At 45.9% G+C, this 23,856-nt stretch overlaps 1 protein-coding gene across 4 annotated transcripts; it reads left to right on the plus strand.

Annotated features, from left to right (window-relative positions):
• The first annotated feature begins 922 nt into the window (after positions 1 to 922).
• Positions 923 to 19,565, plus strand: ZNF175 (zinc finger protein 175). Of its 4 annotated transcripts, none has more exons than XM_068528202.1 (5): positions 923 to 1,018; positions 2,822 to 3,084; positions 5,739 to 5,865; positions 6,129 to 6,224; positions 18,195 to 19,565. In XM_068528202.1, exons 2-5 carry the CDS (start codon positions 2,935 to 2,937, stop codon positions 18,212 to 18,214), a joined length of 393 nt encoding a protein of 130 aa, XP_068384303.1. In that variant the 5' UTR covers positions 923 to 1,018; positions 2,822 to 2,934; the 3' UTR covers positions 18,215 to 19,565. The 4 variants fall into 4 exon arrangements, with proteins under 4 accessions (XP_068384303.1, XP_068384301.1, XP_068384302.1 ...); XM_068528200.1 differs by lacking the exon at positions 18,195 to 19,565 and adding an exon at positions 9,721 to 11,619; XM_068528201.1 differs by lacking the exon at positions 18,195 to 19,565 and adding an exon at positions 9,832 to 11,619.
• Positions 19,566 to 23,856: the final 4,291 nt, after the last annotated feature.

Raw genomic sequence — 23,856 nt, forward strand, 5'->3', positions numbered from 1 at the left:
ACACCTTAATTCACAAATACTTTACTGGTAAAACATGCTAACCATCATTTGAGCCTTCAGAGAGTTGCAATTTTTGCAATAGTAACATCAAAGATCACTATCACAGATCATCGTAAAAACTAAAATGAAAAAGTTTGAAATACTGCGAGAAATACCAAAATGTGACACAGAGACATGAAGTGAGCAAATGCTTTTGGAAAAATGGTGCTGATAAACTTGCTCGACGCGGGGCTGCCACAAACCTTCAGTGTGTTTAAAAAAAAAAAGGTGCAGTTATCAGTGAAGCGCAATAAAGCGAAGCGCAATAAAACGAGGAATGCCTGTATATAACGAGAGAATAATACATCCTTAAGTGCTCTCCAAAAACCATCACATTAACATAACAAAGGACACTTTTATGGCTCTCATCACTAAGGAAATGTCGAAGTTTTTAGGAGTTCTCTGTCAAGCTCAGCACCTCTGGGCTCCCAACATGTGTCTCCTCTCTGGGCAGAGTTGTGCGAGGGACGAAGGGGCCGGATACCTGCATTCTGAGAGTAGGGCTTTAAATCAGTGTAAAAAGTACAGAGAAAGGGTATTTTTCAGAATATGCAATGCTGTTTTCTCCTAGAACTATATATACACAAGTATTTAATTGGTCCCTTTCCAACGCGGGGCAACTCCAAGACTTTTTAGGAAAGTTGCCTAATGTTTTCCCTGCCTGTACGGAATGGAAGTTCTTTGAAAATGGCGGTCTCCTTATCATAATCCTTATGGACGCGGCCATGTCGTCCATCCTGACACAGTCCCTGAAAGAAATTGAACCGCGGAGGAGAGAGAGAGAGAGAGAGAGATGACGTGACACGCCATGATAACTATTGGCAGGCAGTGGCGTCAAAGGTTCTAGTGAGCATGCGCACAGTTCAAACCCCGGCCTTCCAGGTCCTGACCGGAATCCCAAATCGCAAGGGGCCCAGAGCGGCCATTTCGCTTATGTTGTCAACTGTTCTAAGCCGTGAACCGCCTGCGAGATGCTGAGGTGATGTGGAGTATTAGCAATGCGGAATCTGTGGGGTCAATGAGGGGAGATCGGCTTGGCGTGAGTGATGTGGGCGTTTGGGGGCCGAGTGATGGGGGCCTGTGGAATGAGTGATGCCGGGTGCGCGGAGTGAGTGGTGGGGGTCTGTGGGGTGAGCGATGGGGTTCTTAGTGGTGGAGGCTATGGGGTAAGCGGGGTTTTCTAATTTAAGTTGAATGCTTGGCTCGCTGATTTTCACTCTTTCTTTGCCTAATTTATGTATGTATGTAAGTATTTTTGTAACTTGAATTCCAAGTGTACTTTAATGCAGATCTTACATTGTTGGCCTGGGCATCTTGCTCATGTGACAGTGAACGTGCGTCTCAAGAGGGCCTTGGTATGGTACCGGGAGCCATTTGGGGAAGTGAGCCACAGCTTGGGGGGCTGTAGGAGGCAGTGATTGATTGGGAGCAGGAGCTTCAGGGATTGGAGGGCTTTGAGGGTCACATTGTAGCACACGCAAGGGGGGCAGTGATTGAGGATCTACGAAATCAGTAAAGTGGGGTGCTACGGGTAGCATATGGGAACCAGTGGATGGGAGACCTAGGGGGTCAGTGATGGAGGTTTGCGAGGGTGACTGCATTGCTCTTTGAGCAGTGGGTGTTGGGGTCCTTTGGGAATGTTTGAGTAGGTCCGTGTTGGTCTCCTCGGGTCCCTGTGGACATGGTAAGGGTCAGTGATTGGCTGTTGAGCAGATCAATGATAGTTTCCTACTGGGGTGCATTATTTGGAACCCTATGTTGGTGGTTATTTGGGGGGTCCTGTGGAAATCACACTCCCTTTGGAAACATTTCTTGGCAATCAGGGCAGTAATGATTTCAGAAGCCTGGCCGTGGGTGACTTGGAGGCATTTCATGACCTTCTTTGGTCTACTCACTGGGGATTTCTAGAGGTCAGTGTGGTCAACGACTGTATTTTGGTTGGGGCGGGGAGGGAGAAATGGAGAGGCAAGAAATGGTAGGTGATTGGGAGTCCTGGTGCATGTCTGCAAGTTTTCCAGGTGAAGGTGGAGTTCCATATATTGAATTTGAGTTTTGTTCTTGTCAGAAAATGCTGAGCTGTCTATATTATGGATGGGCACTGAAAGGGCCAGAATGTCGGATTAGGCACTCCAGACACAGACAGCTTGAAGCCTCAGCTCTCTGAAGGCAACAGGAAATGTAAATGGCACTTCTGGAAATTGACCACGTAGAGGACCGCATGGGATAGTGGCAATTGTGTGCAGTTTAAAGTGAGGCGGACCTGGGACTCACTCCCTGTTCCTCCCTTTGCAGACTGAGTGACCTTAAGGCAAATTATGTAACAGCACTGTTTCCTCATCCACAAAATGGGTATAATAATGATCATAATATTTAGCTGACAGGGTTGCATGAAAATTAAACAAGGTACCTGACACCTGACTCTGCAACTTGCTGATTTTTTTTTCAGTGTTTCCCATATGCCAGGCAGGTGTTGAGGGCTTGACAAGCCTCATCTCATGTAAGCTCCCCGATGCCTACGATAAATACCTTCCTTCTCATTTTGGAAACTGCAACTAAAGTACTATCTTCGTCTTCTCACGGTTAAAAGGTGTCAGAGCTGCAATGAAAGCTTCATTAAGTTTAGCCCAAACCTCTTCATCTTTTCTCGTTTTTACCCCAACAGCTAGACTTTTCTGAGTTTTGTCTACCCTCATCTCGAACACAGTGACTTTCACCTAATGGCCTTCAGAAATTCAGGTGGAGTGAATATTAGATGAGAACTATGTGGTCGTTGTCTTTCCAGGACTTCTGGTGTCCCTGCAGAGCCCCTGGGTCAGGCCACATCACTGAGGCTGCAGGATCTCCCTTCACAGCCCCAGCCTGACTCTTCCCAGCAGCTCTGATTGGAGCCTTCTGATGCCCACCCAGCTCCAGGCTCCTGGAAAGAGTGGAGCTGTCAGCAAAAGGGACCAAGAACTGACGCCCAGAAAGGACATGCTTGCTGATGTGAATTTACCGCAGAGGCCCCAGGTCTTGGGTCCAGAGGAGCGGGATGGATCATGTGAGGTAAGCAGGAGCCCCACAGGGACAGTTCTCCAGAACTTGAGGGCAGGCACAGGAAGCAGCATATTGGACTCCCTGTGTCTGAGACAATCTGGATTCTCCTGCGTGGAGCAGAGCACAGGTGGCCGATGTTTCCTCATCCATGGGCACTGTGTGTTACAGAGGAAACTGAACTGGCTGAAGAAGGATGTGTAGTAGAAGAGGGCTGGCCCTGGGGCAAAAGGAAGAAGCAAAAGTACATCCAGCCACAGGCGGGGAAATGCTGATTCCTTCCTTCTCAGCACAGGCGAAGATCCTGCGTCTTCCATCCACCGCTGGGTCTTCGCATGGTCTCAGCTGGTCCCCACCTGACTCCTCACCCGAGACTGGCTGGTTTCCCCTTTGTCCTCATAGTTTACAGTCATTGGATACTAGAGCAAGAACTGGCTTTTAAGGACCATGTTGTTTTTCCTACTTTAAAAGGTGAATGAAAGTGCCGGAGAATAATGTTTCCAAATTGCCCACAGATATTAATATTTGATATTTTGGAATGAGAAAGCAGGGTTCTTCGGTATACTCAAGATTTACTGAAATTCCAAGTTATTCTGTGTATTTCATGACACTTTATTTGCATGTTTTTAAAATAATAATGACCCACTCCGAAGACCTCATTTTAACTTTGTTACCTCTTGAAATACCTTGTTTCTCCAAATACAGGCACATTCTGAGGTCCTGGGGGTTAGGACTTAAGCATATGAATTTCGGGTCGGGGCACACAATTCAGCCCATACCAGTGACACTGTTGTAGAAAAATGTCTTTCATTTTGTACTAAAGTTGGCTGAATTGTTAAGAGCATTTCCAAAAGCACGTTCAGTTACGTGTTAAGATACATGATACTTAGTAGCCTTGTTCCTTTTTTAACATTGAAGATATTTCGTTTGCTTGCCCTGATTCTGTTTTGCTCACTGAGATTTTCGAGCAGTTTCTCCACTCACATTAGAATGTTCTCCAACAACATTCACGTCATCTTGGCTTTGCAGCCTTCCCTCTACTCTGGCCAATACTGTGTTGTTAGGTTTTTTTTTGGTTCTGTTTTTGTTTTTAATAACTCTGCTAATTTAATCAAAAGAGATATATCATTGTTGCTTTAATTTGTATTTTTTTACAAGCAAGATAATTTTTTTTCCCAAAGTTTTATTGGTCAATGATTTTTCTTTTGTGATTTACTTTTCTTGTCCTTTGACAATTTATATTTTAGTTTGACTTAGTCTCTGGACTTTCAAAGATGTATTATATATTAATAACCCATTTTTCTTTGCATATCTGTGTAAATTTCTTTTGCCACTGTTTCCCTTAGAAGTAGTTTTTGGTTTTATTTGCACATGGTTTGTTTCGCTGGGCTTGTAAATAAAACAGCTGTCACCATTGTCTTTTCTTCTGAAATCCACCTCCTGAGAGGCAATCAATTTTTACCTTTTTAACTAAATGTTTTGGTACTTACTTCCTAATCCTTTAATGACACCCTAATATAGCTCCGCCTCAGATTCCCAGGTTTATGTTTGGCCCTCTGTCATATACTCCCACCTGCAGCACTCACATGCATACTTTTCACGCTTACCTTTCCAAGAGGTGGGTTAAATTTTGATTAGCTCAGTATTCCCTGAAATCAATTTACTTCTCCTGTGTGTCTCTCTCTACATAGAACACTTCACTTCTGACACTTATGGTCACCAAATGTGCAGGGATTTTTCCCACCCCAAGCAATTCTGTGACACCGGCTGGGTGTCCTACAATTCAGTTCAACTCTGACACTGTCTACCTGGAGACAGTGTCAGATCCCATACGTTAAGAGCTCAGTTCTTCAAGAGTCCCCCCACCCCCTTTCAAATGCCAATGGCACGTCCACCTGTGCTTCTGACCTATCGGCTATAAGTCAGAGGTTCTCACAACTCCCTCCTTGGGTTCAGTTAATTTACTAGGGTGGCTCACACAACTCAGGAAACCAGTTTACTCGCTAGATTACCAGTTTATTATAAAGGATAATTAAAGGACACAAATCAACAGCCAGATAAAGCGATATATAGGACGAGGTGCAGAACAAAGGAGCCAATTTGTCACGCGGCCCAGCAGTGAGGCCAGGTAAGAATCATGGGGTTAGAGATGTATGCAATGTAGCCAATATTCAATTAATAAGTCACTCAGTTTATTGTACACAATTAGCACACAACACAGGTTCGTCAAAGTAGGGAGAAAAGGGGTGGGGAGTAAGGAGTCACTTGGCCCAGTGCTCTCATTGTAAGGAGTCTGTCAATAGGATGTAATGGTTACACCCCAGGGGATCTTGTCTCGCTCAGTTGCTCCTTCTGTTCCAGTAAAGTCGTTCCTTATCTACTCTTAATTTATCACTCTGAGACGCTCCCAGCCCTATACCGGCTGTTTCACAACAACTAATGCGGAAGTTCACATTGGCCACTGTGATTCCATTTTGCACTACTTAACATAGCTTAAATCCTATGAATTTCACACAGAGGAGTAGGAACCATAACATAAAAGAAGTCACATCACTGGGAAGCCATATATATCATGGCGAAAAAAATCATTAAAAACACACCTTGTATGTAAGTGCCCGTTCACCAATGATGACTAATTCTCATTGAGCTGGGGTATGTTGTTACAGGGCTCCGTGTCATTTGAGGACGTGACCATAGACTTCAGCAGGGAGGAGTGGCAGCAACTGGACCCTGCCCAGAGACGCCTGTACCAGGACGTGATGCTGGAGATCTACAGCCACCTCTTCTCCGTGGGTGAGCACATCTGACCTGGGACTCTTGGACAGGCCTCCTTGAGGAGATGCCCTTCCTTCTTGTGGCATGCAGTGGGACGTCTGAAGAATGTAATCAGTTTGCCCTTGGCTTGTCCCAAACTGTTGATTCCTTTTGGGCATCTTTGAGTGTTACTTTGTTCCTAGTGAAAGGTGTTGACTTTTCTGATGTGCCAATAGAGCTTCATTGAATGGCCTCTAAAGCCCAAGACCATGTCCGAATGCAATATCCTTTCTTATTCACAGGGTATCACATTCCCAACCCAGAGATCATTTTCAGGATGGAAAAAGGAAAGGAGCAATGGATGGGGGAGGCTGAACTCCCACGTCAGAGGTATCACGGTGAGTGACTGTCAAGTCGTGAAGATCTGAGGGGCCATTATTCAACCTACCACACTTATCCATTCCCCCAGTGGTGGACACAGGTTACCTCCTACTCCTAGTTTCTAAGGCTAATGCCGCCAAACATTATTTTGTAAATGTCCCGTAGGGGCCAACATAAGAATTTCTAAGGTGAATAGTCAGGAGTGGGATTGCCTCATCACTGGAATATGCCTACACTGAATTTAGCTAAGTAAACCATGTGGCTCTTCAGGTGGGCTTCACCATCCACACTGTCATGTGGGAATGCACAGGGATTTGCATTTGTACATCTTGCTTGCCAGCATTTAATATTTATCAAATTCCTCATTTATGGCCTGTGTTATGATAGAGCTGCTTCATATTTTAATCTCATTTTTCTAATAACAGAGTGTTTCATGTTACCTGACTGGATTTTCCATCTGTATACTGCTTTTGTCATCTTGTTTTATCCCTTTGTGGAGTTTTCTGAAAGCCTTTTTTTTTCCTTTTTATTTGTCCCCTGAATTCATCAATTTTTTTCCTGTGCTGGATCTTTCTTCTTTACCCCTAACTGCGATGCCTCCAGCCTGGGCCTCTGTACTTCCCTCTGGTCATCCCTTCATAGAGGAATTACTTTAAATTCCTTAAATCCCTTTAAAGGGCCCTTCTATTCTCAACACTTAGGCCTAAAAATTTTTTTCTGATGATCCCTTTATCAACCCCTCCAGGCCCCATGCCTAAACTGTGTTCTCTTATTTAGCTACATGGTGGACAGTTCCCGTGGGATGACTCACTTCCTTATTTTGGGGAGCTCAGAAGTTGGAATCATTACACAAATCAGAAATTCTTCTCACCATATACATTTTTTAGATTCTTCTGTTTCTTGGCTCTTCCATCTCAGTCTTCTAACTCATTTTCTTATTTTAGAAATTCTACCCCTTTTTCTTTTTTCTTTTTTTTTGGCCACGCCACTCGGCTTGTGGGATCTTAGTTGCCTGACCAGGTATCGAACCCACACCCTCGGCAGTGAAAGTGCAGAGTCCTAACCACTGGACCGCCAGGGAATTTCCATTTTTTCTTTTTTTTTTTTTTAAGGTATTTTAAAAAATTTATTTATTTTATTTATTTATTTTTGGCTGCGGTGGGTCTTTGTTGCTGTGTGCGGGCTTTCTCTAGTTGCGGTGAGCAGGGGCTACTCTTCGTTGCGGTGCGTGGGCTTCTTATTGTGGTGGCTTCTCCTGTTGCAGAGCACGGGCTCTAGGCGCCCGAGCTTCAGGAGTTGTGGATAACGGGCTCTGGAGTGCAGGCTCAGTAGTTGTGGCGCACGGGCTTAGTTGTTCCGCGGCATGTGGGATCCTCCTGGACCGAGGCTCGAACCCATGTCCCCTGCATTGGCAGGCAGATTCTTAACCACTGCACCACCAGGGAAGCCCCATTTTTTCTTTTTGAAAGTACAATTTAATTGACCCTTTTCATTAATTCCACGGGTATCACCATAAACCAGCTCCCTATTTTCTCATGCTTGGGTTATTTTGTTCCTAATGGGATTTGTGGATTCCCGGTCATCGTGAGTTCGGTCAAGATGCCATTGACAGATTTTATTACCCCAAAGATTGGTATTTTGTTTCTTTTTTCTCAAATTTTAATACTATATATATGTATATACATACACACACACACACACACACATACACACTAAAAGTGATTATAAAGAGCATTCTCATTTTTTAAAAATAGTGATAGATGACTGAGGTTTGGGGACAGGACAAGGGTCTGGGATACAGTTTATCCAAGTGATGGAAAGAGAAAAGAAAACAAGGTGTGATGGTCTTATCATACTCAGTATTTATATCTCTGGTAGGATAAAGTAATAATAAAATTTAGCCACTTTCTTTTTTTAAAGAATCTGTTGTTACGTTCTTACTAGCAAATAGGATGATCAGTGACTCCCATTCTTAGGAAAAAATGGCATATTAAGTAAAGCTGAAAGTTATAACAAAGAGACCAAGGACCAGTATAATTTCCAGAATAATTTCCCTCCTATAAAACACTTCTAAAAGGCAGGTCAGCAGGAAGCCTTACGTTTTGTATTCATTCGGGTGTTGAAGTTTTTCTCTTGTCATTGCAGTACCATCTTTTATGATGCTGTCGCTCTGTGGGACTGAATGCACTGCACCCAAAAGCCAGGTTCTACTAGGCAGAAAAGGGGTGGAGGGTATTGAGAAGCTGTGATTTATTACCCTGGCCAGAAGTGGTGCATAATGTTGTATGCACATTCCATCAGCAAAAACAGTGTCTGTCACATCTCATTGCAAAGGAAATTGTGAGCTGTTACGTGGCTTGGCTGCCCTGTACCTGGCCACAGTTAACCTCTGTGGAAGAAGGGTGAAACAGATTCTAGGGGACAGCTTGCTTGTCCAGTCTTCCAGTGTACCCTTCTTAGGATATGCATATTCCTAAGTTCAAGAAGACAAACTTCAGTTTCATGGAGAGTTGCGAGTTTGGGTATAGGTATTCTTTCAGTGCTTGGCTATGTCAGGATTGATACTTTTTTTAAAATTTACTTATTTATTTATTTTTGGCTGTGTTGGGTCTTCGTTTCTGTGAGGGCTTTCTCTAGTTGCGGCAAGCGGGGGCCACTCTTCATCGCGGTGCGCGGGCCTCTCACTATTGCGGCCTCTCTTGTTGCGGAGCACAGGCTCCAGACGCGCAGGCTCAGCAATTGTGGCTCTTTTCACTTTCAGTATAGTATTCAAGAAATTGCATGAGATATTCAATGCTTTATTATAAAACAGGCCTTGTGTTAGATGGTTTTGCCCAACTGTAGGCTAACATAAAGTGTTCTGAGCACATTTAAAGTAGGCTGGGCTAAGCTACGACGTTCAGTAGGTTAGGTGTATTCAATGCATTCTCAACTTAACGATATTTTCAACTTCTGATGGGTTTATCAAGATACAACCCCACTGTAAGTCGAAGAGGCTCTGTACTCTGAGCCCCCTCCTTCAACCTTTGGCTATCCACAGATGCTGCCCTATGACACACTTGCCTCTTTTATCCTGTAGTCATCCCACTAGGTCTGGGTATCAAGACCGCCTACATGAGTGGAGCCAGTTTGCCCTTGTTCAAATCTAACTTTCCCCAAGGCTGAGCAAAGTGATTTTGGCTAATTACTTAACCATTGTGTGTTTCCTTTTCTTCATGTGGAAAACCGGGATAATAAGTAGTTAGCTCCTGGGGTTGTTGTGAGGATTGAATGAGCTTATGTGTACACATCACGTAGAACACTGCCTGGCGAGTGCTAAGTGCTATACAGATAAGTGCTTGACATAAAATAAGGGCTGTGCAACTGTTTTCTCTCATGATCACCGTCAGCACCACCACTGGTATATATGACTCAGCAATTTCCCTGTGCGCAATCTCAATCAGCTCCATGTGACTTTTCCTCTATCCTTTGCTAACTGTTCACTGTATCTATTTCATCTTTTTCTCCTTCTAGAAGGGGAGTTTGGGCTTGAAACCCCACAATGGGAAATTTCTGAAACAGCTTCATTTCACAATGAGATGTTGGGTGAAGTCACAAGAGATGGCTCATTGTGTTCCATTTTAGAAAAGCTGTGGGAAGAAGCTGACCAAACAAAGAGAGATCAGAAAAATCAAAGTAAACCTTCACATCAGGGGGCTTTCCTCAACAAGAAAAAATTGAACACAGAGAGGAACTGTGACTATAAGGACCCTGGGAGAATCATCCATGCGAGGCCCCACCTTGTTTCTTCAGAAAAGAGACCTCATAAACATTGCTCTTTTGCAAAAAGTTTGAAACCTAACCTAGAAGTAAATCATCAAAATCAAAGCAACACCACAGAACACCTTGATGAGATGGTTGAATCTGGTCAGCTATTCACCCATAGCTCTTCCAGTGCCAGCTGCAAAAATACTCATACAGGAGAGAACTTCTGTGAAGGTAATTCATGTACAAAAGTCTTCGGCTGTAAACGGTCACTCACACAACATCAAGTTCACACTCAGGAAAAACCAGATAAGTGCACTGAATGTGGGAGGGACTTTACCCAGAAGTCACACCTCCTTGAGCAACAGAGATTCCATAGTGTAGAAAACCTCCAGGAATGTGGTAAATGTGGGAGAGCCTTCACCCCACAACCAAAACTTGGTGTATATGTGACAGATCATACAGGTAACATACCGTATATATGTAAGGAATGTGGAAAAGTCTTTGTTCAGAGGCCAGAACTGGTTACACACCAGAAAGCTCACACTAGAAAGAAGCCCTATAAATGCCATGAATGTGGAAAAGCCTTTTTCCAGATGTTATCTCTCTTCAGACATCAAAGAACTCATACTAGAGAAAAACTCTACGAATGCACTGAATGTGGGAAGGGCTTCTCCCAGAATTCAACCCTCAGTATACATCAGAAAATTCATACCGGCGAGCGACAGTACGTATGCAGCGAATGTGGGAAGGCCTTCACCCAGAAGTCAACACTCAGCTTGCACCAGAGGATCCATTCAGGGGAGAAGTCTTATGTCTGTATTGAATGTGGCCAGGCCTTTATCCAGAAGGCACACCTGATTGTACATCAGAGAAGTCACACGGGAGAGAAACCTTATCAGTGCTGCAACTGTGGGAAATCCTTCATTTCCAAGTCACAACTTGATATACATCATCGAATCCATACTGGGGAGAAACCTTATGAATGTAGTGACTGTGGGAAAACCTTCACCCAGAAGTCGCACCTCAACATACACCAGAAAATTCACACTGGAGAAAGACACCACGTGTGCAGTGAATGTGGGAAGGCCTTCAACCAGAAGTCAATACTCAGCATGCATCAGCGAATTCACACCGGAGAGAAGCCTTACAAATGCAGTGACTGTGGGAAAGCCTTTACTTCCAAGTCACAATTCAGAGAGCATCAGCGGATCCACACTGGAGAGAAACCCTACGTATGCACTGCATGTGGGAAGGCTTTCAATGGTAGGTCAAATTTCCATAAACATCAGATGACTCACAGTAGAGAGAGAACTTTTGCCTGTTACAAGTGTGGACACACCTTCACCCAGAAATCAGAGCTGATTACACATCAGAGAACTCATATCGGAGAGAAACCTTACGAATGCTGTGACTGTGGAAAATCCTTCAGTAGGAAACCACAACTCAAAGTGCATCAACGAATCCACACGGGAGAGAGACCTTACGTGTGTTCCAAGTGTGGGAAGACCTTCAACAACAGATCAAATTTTAATAAACACCAAACAACTCATACCACAGACAAATCTTACAAAAGCAGTTATTCGGTGCAAGGCTTTACTCAGAAGTCAATTCCTAATATGCATTATACGTAAATGAAATAAACTCTGAATTTCTTGAAGAAAAAAATCTTATGAGTCAGATTTAATCATATATTATAGAATTCATGCTTCAGAAAAACTCTAGGGATGCACTGCATGTCACCAAGTTACACATTTTATGTGAAGGAAATTATTCGGGAAAGAACTTTTAAGAATGAGTGGAAATGTCCATATTTGTACTAGCCTCATTAAAAGTTATAAAATTCACTTGGGGAAGAAACCCTGACTAACGCATTGAGAAGTTTCTGTAGAATATGGTATAAGACAGAATCTTTAGGTCAGCATATTTGTTTATATACACACATACACATACCCTCAATTCTGTAGTGTTTGCTATAGAATTCACTGCAGAACAGGAGGTGTCAATAAATTACATATTTTTTAAAAGAACCTAATATGTATACAGATGAATGTACATTTTTTGGTAAATGCATAAATGTGATTCTAGTCTTCACAGTGTCATTTTTCTCTTCTTTCATGATTAGTTCAGCTCTACCCTCCTCTTTCCACCTCCACCATCTATGGTGAAACTTTTGGTCTATGGACTCTTTCGTATTTTTATACACGCTCCTAATCATTTACGCCAAGAGTCAGCAAACTGGCCATCAGCCAAATCTGGTTGGCCACCTGTGTTTTTTAAATAAAGTTTTATTGGAACACAGCCATGTTCATTTGTTTATGTATTGTCTGTGGCTGCTTTTGTGCTCCAGTGGCAGAGCTGAGTAGTCATGGCAAAGGCTGTATGGCCTGCAAACTGAAAGTATTTACTCTCCGGCCCTTACAGAAGTCTGCCAACACTTGTTATCCACACACACTCATTACTATGCTCATAAGCATACACCTATATAGGTACTCTTCCCTTTGTTTTATAAATATCAGACCATATCATATACACGTGTGCACTTGTTCTTTTCACGCTACAATACAGCTGTTCAGTGACTACATTAGTATTCTATCAGTATGTGGACATGCTGTAATTTATTCAACCATCCTCACATTTTTTATTATTCATTCTTTCCCCCACCTTTTTTGCTACAAGAAAGCAGCAGAATAGCATAATCTGTAAATGGACAGGCCCAGGAGTCAGGTTTCTGTACTTGCTTCTACATCAATCAGGCAAGATATTTAACTCATCTGTCCTTGTTTTCAAAAGCAAGATGACAGTAGTGCTACCCCACGAGTCCTTGTGAGAAATAAATGGGTAAATAAGCCTTAACTTTAACTGCGTGGAGAGAACCAGACCTTGGTGAATTTGAGTAGGGCCCTGTGTGACCAAATGAATGGAAATGAAAGGATGGGGGTTAGGGATGGCAGAGAGGAGAAGCAAGTAAAATAAAGCCTCCTTTAATATGAAACCAGGTGCGATGGGTGGGAAGGCTGCCCTGCAGCCCTGGTCTCAGGGATTCTGTTCCAGCCTCTAGATACCCCTCAGCCTGGCACTGGGGCTCCTGGGGCTGAGAGGCTGATGTCCACAGTGAGGCTGGTGTAGAGGGGCTGCAGCTCCTTGGAGAGCAGCCTGCATCCCAGCGAGTTCATGCCATCGTGCCGCCACTTGCGACAGATCCGGGCCAGAAGGCCAGGACTAGGAGGAGGGGCAGGAGGGGCAGGCCGTGTGAGCCGAGGGCTCGGGAACAGGCCCAGGACTGGCTACCCCCGCCCCCAACCCTGACTCACCTCTGGGGGCTCTGCTTTTGGCTGCAGTCCTGCCCCTCCAGCATACGGTAGCAGCCAAAGAGCAGATGGGGCCATAAGAGGAGCATCCCACTGAGTTTCAGCCTTACAGGGGAGAGGGCAGGGAGGCCAGATGCCTGTCTCCTCTGATAGAGTCCCCACGCCACACCCGGCCCCTCAGGCCAGAGTGGCTTGCGTCTCCTGCAATCCGACATAGCTCGTGTCCCCTCTCAGTCTAGGGCAGCCTGTGTCCGCCACACCATGGAGGGACCTGCCGCCCCCTGTGCTAGGCTCCCTAGAGCAGGGCCCCCTACCTGGAAGTGACGTCATCATCCTCCCGATCCCAGCCCCAGTATGTGTTGGGGAAGCCATGGATCCTGACGTAGTGAATGCGGCACAGGGCAAACAGCCCTCCAAGGTAGCCCCGGTAGGGCAGCCTGCAGAGGCAGGTAGAGTTGGAAGCACAGAGAATTTCAGGGAACGGTCCCTGGCCCTTTCCTGGCCAGGATCACAAGGTTGACTTCTGGGTTAGCCCTTCTCCACTCACCCCCATGGGAACCTCTCCCCTGACCCCTAGGATGTCTCCATGCCTGATTCTGGGGCAGCCCTTCCCCTGACCCTTGAGATGGCCCCTCACGTGACCCCGGGAGATCACCTCCCTGAATCATCTGACAGGCCATTCTTGTGACCCCATTAAGGGTCCCTCCTTTTATAAGTTCTCCTTCTCTGACCTCTGGTGCAACCTCTCTGCCTACTGCTTTACTAAGTGCATCCTGATTCCCCCACTGATAGCCAATCCCACTCCCATTTGACACCCACACCCAGGAGGAAGGTTCTTCACCATCTACAAGGCCTTTCCCCAGGCCCCATCATCCTCTGCACCATCAGCACCACGGATCAGGGCCTGGACTACACAGAGGCGGGGCAAGGCCCAGGGAACTGGGGGCCTGGCCCAGAGTCTCCCACAGGAGGTCCCCTCCCTCCACCTACGTGTACTGGAAGCTGTCAATGGCCACAGACACGTGGGCAGGGAAGATGTCACAGACGTAGAGGTTGCGGTTGTCCTTGGGGAGCAGGTTGACATCGTGGAAGGAGACACAGTCCTGGCCCTCCTCCTGCACGGCCTCCCAGAACCCCATGCTGTGAAGCTTGCCCCGGTTGAAGGCGGTGTTGTTCACCTGGGGTGGATGAAGATGCTCGGCGCTGCCCTCACCGCAGGCAGTGGTGTCCCTGCCACCTGCCAGGCCTGTCCTCTCTCACCTTGTCAAGTGCCATTCTCCTGCCTGGAACCCCTTCTTATTCCCACTGTGGAGATGGAAAACCCAGACTTGTCCAGGAAGGTGCAGTTCAAAGGTGACCTCCCCTGAGAAACTTTTCTTGGATCCCCACCCCCATCCTGGTCAGAGTCAGTATCTTTAGCCTCTCAGCTCTCCCTCCTCGGCCATCTTCAAGGTTCTCAAGGATCATCACCTTCCAGAGGCCATCGGAGGGAGGCAGAGGTCAGGAGTGGATTGGGGACCACCTGTGTCTCTGTTTCTACTCCTACTAGATAAAGACTAGGTCTGATGCCCAGCATAGGGTTTGCCTCTCCTCCTTCTCTTCTTCCTTCTTCATCATCATCTTCTTCATCACCATCCTAACCATAACCATCATCACTTATGATTAGCGTGATGTTCATCATCAGCATCACCACCATCATCACTATCACCATCTTCATCATCTTCAACATCACCAACAGTCACCTAACCTCCATCATCACTATTACCAACATCATCATGACCATCACCACCATCATCACTATCATCACCACCATCATCATCACTGTCATCAGCAGCATCTTAACGATCACCATCATTACCACAGTCACCACCATCAACACCACCATCACCATCATAATCACCACCATCATTATCACTATCACTTACTGAGCACCTACTATGTGCCAGGCATTGGCTTCACTGCTTTATACTCATTAACTCAATGAATCTTTGTCTCATGAATGAGAAAACAGTGGCACAGAGCATAAATGCCCCAAGTTTATACATAGTTATACTGAGTAACAGTGTGCTGAATGAATGGATGGATAAATGGACCGATGGATGGATAGATGGATGATCGGTCCCAACCTCAGATCACACAGGTAATAATGAACAAGGCCAAGATTCAAACAGGCATCTAACAGACCCCAAACCCAGTGCTTTAATTTACCCCTTAGGTTTAACTGCCCAATCTGACCAGCCCTGGTCTCAGAGAGACCCAGATTCACTGGGATTGAGCCCTTCCCTCAGACAGCTATTCAAGCTGATCCCAGACTCAGCCAGTCTAGACCAAATCTATAGCCTTTGGTTCTGGTTTCCCCCAGTGCAAGTTCTTCTTGATTCATCAATCCTGCCCCCTGGATACTCTCTGGCCCAGACGCTCTCAGCTCAGAGACTGACAACTCCAGCCCTGACTCTCCAAGGCCAGGCTCAGACCCCTCTGCCCTCTTGCCCCTGCCCCTCCCCATTCCTGCCACACCTGGCTCACTACATAGATGGCGTAGTGCAGTGGCTGGCGCTGCAGGAAGGGGTGCAGGTGGAGGAGCAGGTGCTGCAGGTGCTGGGCTTGCCCGTAGGACACCACTACCGCCATGTGATGCTGTGTCCAGCAGTCAGGTGGCCAGTACTGGCCTCCCAGCTCCACCAGGGCGTTCTTTTCCACCACCTGCTCCATTGTCAGGTTCTCTGGGATCATCACCTTCAAGGGCCCACCTGAGAGAGGCAGAGGCCAGGGATGGTCAGGGACCCACCCCAGAAACCCCACCACCCAGTTGTATTGGGTTAAATCACGCCCCCCACAAATTCACGTCCACCGAGAACTCCAGTATGTGACCTTATTTGGAAATAAGGGCTTTGCGGATATAATTGGTTGAAGTGCGGTCATACTGGTTGATGGTGGGCCCTAAATCCAATGACTGGGGTTCTTATAAGAAGGCCGTGCACAGAACCAGATAGAAGGTCAGTGGCCACAGAGGCAGAAGTTAAAGTGATGCTTCTCCAAGCCCAGGACTGCCAGCAACCACCAGAAGCTAGGACAGAGGCACAGGATGGTGTCTCCCAGAGCTTCCAGAAGGAACCGACCCTTGACAACACCTTGATTTCAGACTTTTGGCCTCCAGAACTGTGAGGGAATAAATTTCTGCTGTTTTAAGCCACCCAGTTTGTGGTACTTTGTTATGCCAGCCCTAGCAAACTAACATACCAGTCCGAAGGGCTCTGAGCTGGGCCCAGTTGGCTCAAAATTGTCCTGCCCTCCTGGGTTTCCCTTCACCTCTCCGTACCTCCTTCTGTGTTCCTCCCCTCATCTCTCCCCTGGCTCCCATGCTTCTCTTGTCCCTCCCTCAGCAAGCTCATCACCTCCTGTTGCTTTTCTTCCTTTGGGCCCTGATGGTCCTCAATCTGTCTCCTGAGCTCCAACCCCAACCTGCCTCCCAAATGTCTCCTCCTGGGCGGTTCTCAGGCCACCCACTCTCCCTACGTCTCAGACCAGCCTCCTTCTCAGTTCCCGCTCTCACTGAGGGCTTCACCGTCCACTCACTCGCCCCCAGCTGTGCCTCTCCTTTCAGCAGCAGACCATATTTTTTTCCCCAAGACGGCCACAACGATATCGCTTATCCAACATGCCCTTATCTCAGCCCTGGTGGCTGGCAAGGCAACATTTAACTGAGCCCTGGAAGACGGGGCAGAGGCGGCCATGGGAAGTGTCTCTGGCAGAGGGAACAGCAAGTGCAAAAGCCCTGAGGCAGGAAGGGGGAGAATATGGAAAGAGTGGTAGATAAAAGATCAGAGTGGCAGGGGACTGAAGCTAGATCAGAAAGTCTCTTCCGTGGTCTTCCCTGTTGGCGCAGTGCTTAAGAATCTGCCTGCCAATGCAGGGGACACGGGTTCGAGCCCTGGTCTGGGAAGATCCCGCATGCTGTGGAGCAACTAAGCCCGTGAGCCACAACTACTGAACCTGTGCTCTGGAGCCCGTGAGCCACAACTACTGAGCCCACACGCCACAACTACTGAAGTCTGCGCGCCTAGAGCCTGTGTGCCACAACTACTGAGCCCGCGCACCACAACTACTGAAGCCCACGTGCCTAGAGCCTGTGCTCCGCAACAAGAGAAGCCACCACAATGAGAAGCCTGTGCACCACAATGAAAAGTAGCCCCCGCTTGCCACAACTAGAGAAAGCTCATGCACAGCAACGAAGACCCAACAGCCAAAAAAATTAATTAATTAATTAAATTTAATTTTTAAGAAAAGAAAAAAGAAAGGCTCTTCCAGGTCACGGTGAGGGAGCAGGAGAGAGATGTGATCTGGTTCACATATATAAAAGATCGCTCTGGAGCGAGGGTTCACAACTGGGGAAGTTTCTGTCCCCACCCAGAGGACATCTGGCAATGTCTAGAGACATTTTTGATTGTCACAAATGGTGGGGGGGATGCTGCTGGCATCTGGTGGGCTAGTAGAGGCCAGGGATGCCCCTGAACATCTTACGGTTTACAAGATGGCCCCACCCACACCCCATAAAACCAAGGATGTCAAGTACTGAGGTTGCAAAACTGCTCTACAGGCAATGTGGTATGTTCTTCAGCAATGGAGGGTGACCCAGCGGGGAGGAATGCCTTGGTCTCTTTGTTTCTCCCTCCCTCCCTCCCCTCCCCTTCTTCCTCCCTCTCCCCCACCCCCCACCTCTCTCTCTTTCCCCAAAGAAACTTCTTGGCCTTGAGACCTGGGTCGCTGTCAGCACTGGTCCCTAAGGAGGACTGGGGAGTGTTCTCATTTCCTGCTCTTCCAAAGACTCACTCATGACAGGGACTGATTCATGGACCCTGAAGGCTTCCCTCTGGCTGTAGCATGAAGAACAAATCCTGGGTTTTTTTTCTCCTTTCTCTCCTGTGTTTCAAGGGCTCCCAGCTGATGGATGACGAATCCTGTTTTGAACTTACACTTGGAGAGAAGTGGAAAGTGGGGATCTTGCAGAAAGATGGTAGAGAATGAAATGGGATCAGGAGAAGTTCTGCTCCCCAGATTCATCCCCGGGGACACCTTTCAGCTGGAAGCAAATGGGTCCCGTGAACAGAAACGGGTAGGATTTGCGTTGGTCCATGCTGGTCCCCGTGATCATTCTGAAGCCAAAGGTGAAGAATATGAATAGATGCATCAACGAGCTAATCGAAAGGCACAGAAAAGTTACATACAGGCTGATGTCCTTGTCACTGAACTGGCGAGTATACTTTTAGATGAACTAGAAAACGATCTCGTTACAGAAGCAGGCTCAGGACCAAGTCTCAAATGGGGGGCAAGACAGAATATGATCAGGGATAGACAATCCTCCAACTTAAGGAAACGAGAGCATTAAGGAAATAAGAATCCAATCTCGGTAGCAGATTCTGTTGTGGGATAGGCATAAGGTAGAATTTCTCCCAGCCTTTCAGCTGGAAAGGCAGCTTTCAAAGAAGCGCTGTTTCAGAGAATACCATCCAGGCTTTTTGAGTGGCACATCTAGAATTAGACAGCCGTCCTTTGGGTAAAACGAGAAGAACTAGACCCCACATGTATGGTGGAAATGCACCCTGCTCACACACAGAAGGTAATCAATAGTCAAAAACAACTCAGGAACTTCAGCCCGATTTGGTGCTGTCCTTCAGGGACCAAGACCAGTCTTTGAAACACCCTGGTAGAGTTGGCCCAGCAGCAACTTATGGACGTGTTTGCTGGGATGAAAAGAGCAGGGCTCATAACAATCCCTATGTCCCAGCTGGGAATGCTGCGGGTGTGGCCCACGCCTGAATCATGCCACACGGGCCAGTGTCCAGCTGCTCTGTGAACAGGAGGTGCCAACAAAGCCTCGATGGTGACATTTCCCGTTCCGAGGCAGGGGGTCAGTGAGCTTGGAGGAGCGAAGTGTCTCAGGTGGGGTATGTCCTCTCAGGAGCATGATTCTGCATGCAGGAGTGGATGCATCAGTGGTTTCCGGGGAGCCACCAACAGAGCAAGTGTGTTAGTTACACATCATGTTGGTTACAGAGTTCAGACAGCCAGACTCACGTTCCCAGATGTCCTCCTCCTCATGCTGGGATGGGAAAGCCTGCTGCTATTGAAAGTGTGGTCTGTCTCTTGGAAAACCCAGTAAAAATGACCCCTCGGATTCCACAGGATACATGAGAGGCACTTTTAGAGCCTGAGAGTTACGTAGATTTCACATGATTGTTTTCTTTCTCCTGGTTTTATAATTAATCTCTATTGTATCCATAGGGAGTATGACTTAGTGCTACACAGTGCTACTGTATTTGGGGCTCTTGATGATGAAAACTTAATTATAAACAATGATTAAAAAAAAAGAATTTGCTAATCCCAAACTCCTAGTCCTCAGTATGTCTGTGAGTCTGTTTCTGCTTTGTAGATAGGTTTATTTGTGTCACATTTTAGATTCCACATTTAAGTGATAGCATATGGTATTAAAAGATATAAACTATCATATATAGGATGCATAAACAACAAGGTCCTACTGTATAGCACAGGGAACTATATTCAACATCCTGTGATAAACCATAATGGAAAAGAATATATAAAAAAAGAATGTCTATATGTGTATAACTGAGTCACTTTGCTGTGCAGCAGAGATTGACACAACATTGTAAATCAACTATACTTCAATTAAGAAATTTAAAAAAAGAATTTGGCAGTATTATCATGTGACTATAGTTGTGGCAGCACAAAGGTGTGTTCTTATTACTTCCTCAAAAAACAAAAGATTCCATCTCACTACCATTGAAAGGTAAACCGGGTATGATAAAATCAATTTTATGTTTTGTTTCTCAAAGTTACGTAAGATTTCAGGAAAAAATTCTGATGTCTTAAACCAGCAGCAATGTTCATGCAGGGTACATGATTCAAATTAGTAAAGTGTACACCCACATTTTCCAGCTGACACGGTACTGTTTGGTCTAATAATCTTATACTTTCATTTGTAGGCAAGAGGGAAGGTGTGGAAAGCAAACCATCGAGAAGCCCCTCTTTCCAAAGAAAATCTCACATTAGAAACATGTCTTCTTTAAGAATGAAAGCCATTTTCTTCGGTCAAGAAAATATCTTTCTGCCTGCATCTGTTAGGCTCAGATATACATGCCCCAGATCAGATTGTGCTTTTTGCCCTAAGGCAATCCCTCAACTTCCTGACCTCCAAGGAGGTAAGAAATGTCTTTGGGGATATGGAAGCTGTTTCATCTAACAAAGTAGAGGTCTTCCAAGTGGGGTATATACACAAAACTCCCTGGGCGGTGGCGTGTACTTCTAGTCTTCTCATTCTGATGAAGGTGAAGCTTGGCTCACGTTGGGATGCTCTGTATTTAGAACAACCAAAAGCATTATAATTTAGTGAAGCTAATTTTTTTTAAAATTTAACTGGAATGTTTTCAGGGACAAATTTTTCAAGTTACACTGAATACAATATCCAGGTAAACTGGTTAGAACTGGTGCGCGTTATTCTCTAAGATAATTAAAACCTATTTGAGTCATGTCACGAAATATTTATTCCATGAACAGCCTACCCTCATCTCATGTCACCTTATAAAATGTGTGGTTTCTACCTGTGAGTAACAATAACAAACACTTGTCAATGTTGAAAAATTTCAGGTATCAACTTAAAATGAGTGAGGTGGTGGTACAAAGCTTTTCAGAATGGTTTTGGGGTCTCCCAAGCAAAAGTGTTTTAAGATGACTATAATATATACCCACACACACTTCTTACGTCTTAGTTAGTTTCAAGACTTATGAAAGGGCTTCCCTGGTGGCGCAGTGGTTAAGAATCTGCCTGCCAATGCAGGGGACACGGGTTCGAGCCCTGGTCTGGGAAGATCCCACATGCCGCGGAGTGACTAGGCCCGTGAGCCACAACTACTGAGCCTGCGCGTCTGGAGCCTGTGCTCCGCAACAAGAGAGGCCGCGATAGTGAGAGGCCCGCGCACCGCAATGAAGAGTGGCCCCCGCTCGCCGCAACTAGAGAAAGCCCTCGCACAGAGACGAAGACCCAACACAGCCAAAAATAAAAATAAATAAATTTATTTTTTTAAAAAAAGACTTATGAAAAATTGTTTTAGCCATTTCCTAAATCGTAAAACAGAGGCTAACGGGAAAATTCATTTACTGGATCGTAAGTACACATATTAAACTTCTTGGTTAAGGTCCCTTGTCTTGGGGAGTAGAGTAGAGTGACTTTGCTATTTGCTAAGACTTAACGTGTAGTCCAGAACAGGGCTATCCAACATAATACAGGTCACAGATGTAATTTAAAATTTCCTACTAGCCACATTTATAGAGTAAAAATAAACAAGTACAATCAATTTTTAACATTACACTTAACCCAATGTATAAAAAATATTACCATTTCAACATGTAATCAAGATAAAACATTTTAGTGAGATATTCCACATTTTTTTTTCACATAAAGTCTTCTCATCTGGTATGTATTTACATTTTCAGCACAGCTCAATTCAGATTATCCACAGTTCAAATACTCATTAGCCACATGTGGCCCAATGGGTACCATTCTGAACAGCCACACCTCAGACGTCTGTACATAGTTCCTGTGTGCCTGGCAAAAACCTATATGCTCACATCACTGGGTTCCATTTCTGTCCCTGAGTTCAAGCTGGTTAGTGGTCTTGTTCAAATTTTCCAGAGCTTTATTGTTTGTCGTCTACTTGATTAATTACTGAGAGACGTAATAAAATGTCACAGTGCTTCTGGAAGGTGTCAATTTCTTCCTGTCGTCCTGTTAACTTTAGTTTTATTTCTTCTGGGACTATGCTGTTATGTGCATCCCAGTTTAGAACTGTTTCATCATCCCGGTTGTTCCTTTTTCATCTGTGATGACATTTTATCACTGACTGTGCTTTCTGACTCAAAATCTGTTTTGGTTGGTGGTTAATGTGGCTAAAAGATTTCTTTGAGTTCTTTTCCTGGTATATCTTTTCCCACCCTTTTACTTTCACTTTCTGAGCCTATTCATTACATGCAGATCTCGTGTATATAGCATATAACATCTTTTTTCTTCTTAACTCTCTTGGTGCTAGAGAAAATTCTGCTTGTTCCTATTTTTTCCACAGCAAAACATATTTAAAAACATATTTCTGGGGCTTCCCTGGTGGCGCAGTGGTTAAGAATCCGCCTGCCAACGCAGGGGACATGGGTTTGAGTCCTGGTCCGGGAAGACCCCACATGCCGTGGAGCAACTAAGCCCGTGCGCCACAACTACTGAGCCTGCGCTCTAGAGCCCACGAGCCACAACTACTGAAGCCCGCGCGCCTAGAGCCCATGCTCCGCAGCAAGAGAAGCCACCGCAATGAGAAGCCCATGCACCGCGACGAAGAGTAGCCCCTGCTCGCCGCAATTAGAGAAAGCCCGCGCACAGCAACGAAGACCCAACGCAGCCAAAAATAAATAAATTAATAAATTTAAAAAAAAAAAAAGAAAGAAAAAGCAGCCAACCCAAAGAGATGCTGAAACAGAGGCAGCCACAGCCCAAGGTGACAGGGCCTCTGACAAAGTAAGGGACCAGGGGCGTGGCAGCCCAGAGGTGGCTTTTTAATCCAAGGCAGGGGAGAAGGGATCCTGTGCACTTCCTGGGGGAAGTACATCCAAGTGGCTACCTGGAGGAGGAACAGGAGTCAGTGTGGCGGGGGAGGAGGAGTGAGGGACGGAAGGTCTTCAGGAAGGGGAGAGAGCGTGTGCAAACACCCGGCAGAAAAAGTTATTTCTCCAGCAAAGGTGGGGACCTGCCCGAGGTGCAGGGGTGAGAGATGAGGCTGGAAAGTCATCAGGGGCCAGGTCACACACACCAGGCTGAGGGACTCAATCTTTACCCTGTAATCGACAAGCAGCTGCAGACAGTAATCCGCCCTCTCCAGAAGCCCCGGACACCAACTCAGTCTTTCCCCTTAGAAACTAAGCTAACGTGTTACCACTGCTGCCCCAGGGGAGTGACATAAGGAACCAGAACACTGCCCTGCACTCTTTTCACAGCTCTTCCTAAGCACCAAGCCCTGTCCTGAATGCTTTACACGTATGAAATCATCTAGTTCCTCCAACAGCTGCTCTTATTATCCCCTGAACAGAGGAAGCCCAGAAAGGTTAAGACACCTACTCAAGGTCACACAACTAACCAAGTGGCACAGGAGTCACGCGGGCAGGCTGGCTTTCACATCCTCTTTTTTTTTCACTGAAGCCCAGTTTAAGACGAACCTTTTTTTTTTTTTTTTTTTTTTAACTAACTTCTCACTCAATATGTGAGTGGTGTGGAGATCCGCTTAAATACTTAAAGAAACTTTCATAGCGAGGGGCTAAAACCAACACAGCAACACCTGAATGTATACTAATTTTGGGGTAGAAAACCAGGCACAGCAGAATACCACTTAAGCCAGGGCCCCTCAGCCTCGGCACTACTGTTATTCGGGGCCCGGGTGATTCTTCGCTGCGGGAGGCTATCCTGTGCAGAGTATGTTTACCAGCATCCCTGGCCGCTGCCTGCCTGACACCAGTCACACCCTTCCCCTCGCACCCCAGTCGC

Source organism: Eschrichtius robustus, chromosome 19 (genome assembly GCF_028021215.1).
Source record: "Eschrichtius robustus isolate mEscRob2 chromosome 19, mEscRob2.pri, whole genome shotgun sequence".
Classification (NCBI taxonomy): Eukaryota; Metazoa; Chordata; class Mammalia; order Artiodactyla; family Eschrichtiidae; genus Eschrichtius; species Eschrichtius robustus.

Coding starts and splice junctions, on each gene's coding strand:
- ZNF175 (XM_068528200.1), top strand. CDS start 2,935: ATGCCCACCCAGCTCCAGGCTCCTGGAAAGAGTGGAGCTGTCAGCAAA. Junction 5,866..6,128: donor CAGCCACCTCTTCTCCGTGG/GTGAGCACATCT, acceptor TCTTATTCACAG/GGTATCACATTCCCAACCCA. Junction 6,225..9,720: donor CCCACGTCAGAGGTATCACG/GTGAGTGACTGT, acceptor TTCTCCTTCTAG/AAGGGGAGTTTGGGCTTGAA.